Source organism: Teleopsis dalmanni, chromosome 2 (assembly GCF_002237135.1).
Source record: "Teleopsis dalmanni isolate 2A chromosome 2, ASM223713v2, whole genome shotgun sequence".
Taxonomy (NCBI): domain Eukaryota; kingdom Metazoa; phylum Arthropoda; class Insecta; order Diptera; family Diopsidae; genus Teleopsis; species Teleopsis dalmanni.
The window spans coordinates 175,913,276-175,918,063 of NC_051847.1; the positions used below are offsets into that span (position 1 = coordinate 175,913,276).

At 26.6% G+C, this 4,788-nt stretch overlaps 2 protein-coding genes across 3 annotated transcripts in view; both read right to left on the reverse strand.

Annotated features, from left to right (window-relative positions):
- Positions 1–24: 24 nt before the first annotated feature.
- On the reverse strand, positions 25–2,999 carry LOC119681872 (protein CREG1-like). 2 transcript variants are annotated; one of them, XM_038095169.1, is made up of 4 exons: positions 2,747–2,999; positions 1,193–1,652; positions 852–933; positions 25–787 (listed from the first exon to the last, which is right to left on the reverse strand). In XM_038095169.1, exons 2-4 carry the CDS (start codon positions 1,640–1,642, stop codon positions 672–674), a joined length of 648 nt encoding a protein of 215 aa, XP_037951097.1. In that variant the 5' UTR covers positions 1,643–1,652; positions 2,747–2,999; the 3' UTR covers positions 25–671. The 2 variants fall into 2 exon arrangements, with proteins under 2 accessions (XP_037951097.1, XP_037951098.1); XM_038095170.1 differs by lacking the exon at positions 2,747–2,999 and adding an exon at positions 2,598–2,699.
- LOC119676229 overlaps positions 2,488–4,788 on the reverse strand; it is a 17,900-nt gene continuing 15,599 nt past the window's right edge. Inside the window, exon 41 of the mRNA XM_038087464.1 lies at positions 2,488–2,502. Coding sequence (XP_037943392.1) covers positions 2,488–2,502 — 15 coding nt within the window. The remainder of the gene's footprint in view (positions 2,503–4,788) is intronic.

Below are 4,788 nucleotides of genomic sequence, written 5' to 3' on the forward strand. Positions count from 1 at the left end.
GTCAAGATAAAAGTGTCATCTTAAAATTATAAGTTAAAATGGTTATTATATAAACTATCACAATTAATATCGTAAGTTATTGTATATATAAAATTTTTCATTTAAAAAAATTGTTCATATATGTTTCTTCTTCCGCTATCACTACTAAAACTGACTGTCTATATTTACAAGGCGTATTTCATTTACTTATAGATCAGTTATAAGATGGATACAGTACTATTAAAACAAAACAAAAATATCATATCAATATTTATTGATAGAAAGATAGATAGATTTAAGTATAGACAACCTTATTGGTTTTATGACAAATTGATTGTCGAAGCAGACATTCTATATATCTATTAAACCATATACAGAGCATAATAATATTAATTTGCAGTGAGATATGCAGAGACTCATTTAAAAAGGGTTTTGAAAACTATTTGAAAGTTCATAAATCTTTCAACTAAAAAAAATCTATTATATCTAATATGAAGTGGTTCGCAATATTTTGAGTGTTGGTTTAAACCTCAAGCTCCTCCAGCCTGGTACACCCCTCAGCTAATAAGATATTATTTGTATATATGTATAATAAGAAAACTATAAAGTCCTCGAAGAAAACGACTAAAATACCTAGAAGATCTACAGCAACTAATCCTTGTAATTTAAGCTTACAATATATGAAAATAATTTTAATAATTGAGAACAGCACTATAATAAGCTTCAACAGGTACATTATGTGGACCGCCATAGAAATTAAGTACATAGATATTTCGTATATTCAATTCACATATATAAAAAGTATGAGCTATAAAAAAATAAAGTGGTATTAGTATAATTTATAAAATTTAAATAATATTTATTAGATTTACTTTTCATCCATTTAGTGGCAGAAGGATGTCTTTGCTTAAAAGCAGTCAAGGCGTTCACATATTCATTTGAATTTTTGTCCATCTAGAATATATTTTTATAGAATATATATTTAAGAAATAGATATTTTAAAATGTATATATCGACTCATACAGTTGCATATACAGAGACTTATTTATAAGACGATTTTTGAAAACTAATTCAAAGTTGATATGAAAACATTTAATTGAAAAATACTCATCAAATCTAATATTAATATTATTAATATTAATGGTGGTTTGAATCCCAAAACAGACCTCTTGTATATGCAACTGTACTCAAATACAACAGTTTAAATTATTACCTCTACAACTTTACCAGTTATTAAAGTGCGAGCGCATGTTGGTTCCATAGGATCGACACCACGTGCCTTACATTTACCCGTTTGATTTTCAGTATATAAGAAAGATACTTTATTATCGTGTTTCCAATCCTTGCCAGTAAAATCCAAATCAGTTAGTAGAAAATGTATTCTACCAGTCGATTTTCCATTGATATCATTATCATCTGTAGAGATTACATTTACTGTTGGATAATCAAGTGTGTTGTTGTCTGTCGATATAGTGCCCACAGAGGCCCAGTCCGCATCATGTACTAAAGTACGAGCCACTTTTGCATATTTAGATGTATCACGCAATTGCTTTCTATATTCTGAGATTAAACGCGAGTCCTCCAGCGCTGAGTAGCAATAGGTTAAATCAATTGCAATTGCTATGAGGAGTAAAAGCGTTGTAAAAGTTGTTTTGTTAGACATATTGGAATATCTGTGAATATAAAACATTTTTCAAATATATGTATACGAATATATCAGATAAGCATTTATTTAGTATTTAAAATAATAATACATAACAGAAGTAATATATTTGATATATTATTTTACTCTAGTATATTTATATAGATACATACTTATCGATTGAGATAATACTTTTAATAAATGGATAGGACATTGCCATGATTTTCCAAAAGAGTGATGATATCTACTCGAGTAAAAATACTTGAAATCAAATGTCGAAGAAGTATTGTCAACGTAGATTCATAAATAGAAAAAACTTTTGGATATGAACTTTACACAGAGCTGTTCCATGAAAATCTGTGTAAAGACGAAAATTGGCACTTTATTTGTGTTACGCTATTAGTTTGTACTTTAGTTGAGTTTTACTCGAGTTTTATTACGAGTAACTCGTGGAACAGACCTAATGATTTCTCATCCCCTACCAACTTCATATTTTAACACATGTATTATTATTATTTAATTGCTTTCATGTATCGTGCAATATAGATCTCCTGATGCTACAATATCAATAATTAATAGTAGAAATATTCAGACGTGTTCGTTATTTCGGTAAAGTAATAAAATAGTATGTTTTATTTTAAAGTTCTAGAGTATTGTGAGCAATTATATATTATTAAGAATTTTAATAAATTATATTTTTTATTTTACTTTAAAGATAGAATAATTCATTAAAAATAATATAAATGAAAAATTATATTTATAAATTTTATAATTTTAAAAATTATATTATATTATATTTGATATGTTTTCTTTAATTTATCTTTTTAAAAAATTTTTTGAATTTTATTATTTTATTTCCATTTTAATTAACGATAAAATACCTAATTTAGAAATAAAATAAATGAAATTTAAAATTGTTATTTTTAACAATTACACATAAGCACCCTGTATGCTCACAACACATTTGCTCTCTTACGTTTTGCTCTTGCGCTGATATCTCACTGCGCTCAAAGGTTAATAAAATGAATTGATATGCGAATTATAAATTTCTTCATAAATATAGTTTAAACGTAAAAATAACAATAATTGTAATTTAAAATTTTTTTGCACTAATATTTAACGTACTTATTTTTTTTCTTCTTAAATACACAGTAAAAAATTTTCAGGCTTTAAAAACCTTCAACAACCACTTTTCTACGCAATTTTCGGACGACTAAACTTAACTTCAGTTATTCAACGGCTTTTGTTTAAGAAGATTGTGAAAGGAAATTACAAAAACAAAAGAAATTGTTAAATTTGATAATTTTATGATTTTAAAACAAAAAATCGGAATTTAATTATTCCAGCTAATTTTAACACAACCGCGACGAACACTCGGGCAATATTAAATTTCTTCTGCGTAAAACATTGTCGTTCACCTCTTAAACAAAGGAAATGTTTCTTTTTTGCATTGTAATACAAAAACAAAAATTGTGTAATAATGTGTGTTTGTTTATGTGTGTGTGAATTTAAAGTTGTTTATATTTATGGTTTATCAGTACTGAGAATGCTTAGTCTTATTGTAAACAAACTCAGCTGATTAATATTTTGCTTTCGCAGAAGCAGTTGCAGAATCTGAGCAGAGTTGCCAAGTTAAAAATTTCTTGCGAAAATTATTCTGTTGAATTGAAATTATGAGCAATGTTAGCTTAAATATTTGATAAAGTTCAACTTTATTGTAATCGTGTTCAGATTAAATAAAAATACAAAAAAAAGTATTCTCCACATATACACTTACACCCATGATTGCCACACTCGAATGTTTTGTGTTAACACTCTCTGTTTATATGCTATTAATAACTAAATCTACAGATTTATGAGTGGGTTTTGATATAAAATCCACTTATAAGTAGTATTACAATCTAAGGTACAAGCCTTCACAATTCCTGACCCTTTATTTGGTCGATATCGTTCGTGTGCCTTCTGTAATCCCACTCTGCAATCGTGATTACAGCAATTATAAATAATATTTATTCTTAATCACTAATTAATACTTAGCGTGAACATTCTCATTTCCTTCTCCTTTATGTTGTCTAAATACTTAGCCTTCTGTGTTCTAATGTTTGCCTTTCCCTTGATAAGTGGAAAGGGGGTTCAACTTTTGACCGTAACGGGCCAGTAGTTTATCCATTTTATATCGACAGCCACTGTGTGACACTCTAACCCACTAAAATTACCATTTGCAAATCATGTTTAGAAAGAAATGTTGGACTCAAACCACGATAGTCCATTGTACAATAAGTCTTTTTTCGATGTATAACGACAATGTTTGGCTTCTATATTTTAACACTGAACAATAACAACGTGTATTCCTTTATAATATATATGTATATATATAATAATGAAAACAAATGAAAATATATAACGGAATATTCATTATTTAGGTATTATCACATTTTTTAACCTGTTTTGGTTAAAACCCAACACTGTTAAACTGTTGTCAATAAATTCAAAGTTTTTCTTTGATTTTACGAAAACCAGACTAGATATAGTTTAAAAATCTGCTCAACGTTAGCATGGTAGTAAAAATGTAACACACTGTATTGGTGTGCCTTAAATTACCATAAATATTCTCCAGATATTGAGCCTTCTGATTAATAACTATTGTTATAATTTATTTATTTGCATTTAAAAGATTTTATCTACTTAATCCTACAGTCTACAGTAGATATAATCCCACAGTAGATAAGATATATGAATATATCATACATTTCTAATTGAAGTAAAGTAATTAGGGTAATTAGAACAATACATAACGAATTCGTGTTATCTGCCGAATGTATTCATTTTTATCTTGAGTTTTAATACAAAAAGAAAAGAAAAATAAAATATTTAAAAATAAAATTATACATTATTATTTTTTTTGTTTGTACTTACATTTATGTATTTTGTTCTATACTGTAGTTTAGGTTTATCTATTATTTAAATTGTTAGTTGAATTTATATATATTTAAATACTTTATTCTCTTCTATTTGTTTTACATTCAATAAAATTATATATTTTTAAAATGTGCGTTTCATTCTCAACTAGTTTTATGGCATTATTTATTGTTGTTTTCAGTTGCTTTTTGTTACTGTTTTAAATTAATAATTTGTTTATTTTTTTTATTTGTAGTAATATTAAAACT

What these genes read in the sequence shown, in the direction of transcription:
- LOC119681872 (XM_038095169.1), bottom strand. Translation starts at nt 1,642, where the DNA reads ATGTCTAACAAAACAACTTTTACAACGCTTTTACTCCTCATAGCAATT. An exon ending in TAACTGGTAAAGTTGTAGAG is followed by an intron (nt 934 to 1,192) that starts GTAATAATTTAA and finishes AATATATTCTAG; the next exon opens with ATGGACAAAAATTCAAATGA. An exon ending in TGCCACTAAATGGATGAAAA is followed by an intron (nt 788 to 851) that starts GTAAATCTAATA and finishes ATTTTTTTATAG; the next exon opens with CTCATACTTTTTATATATGT.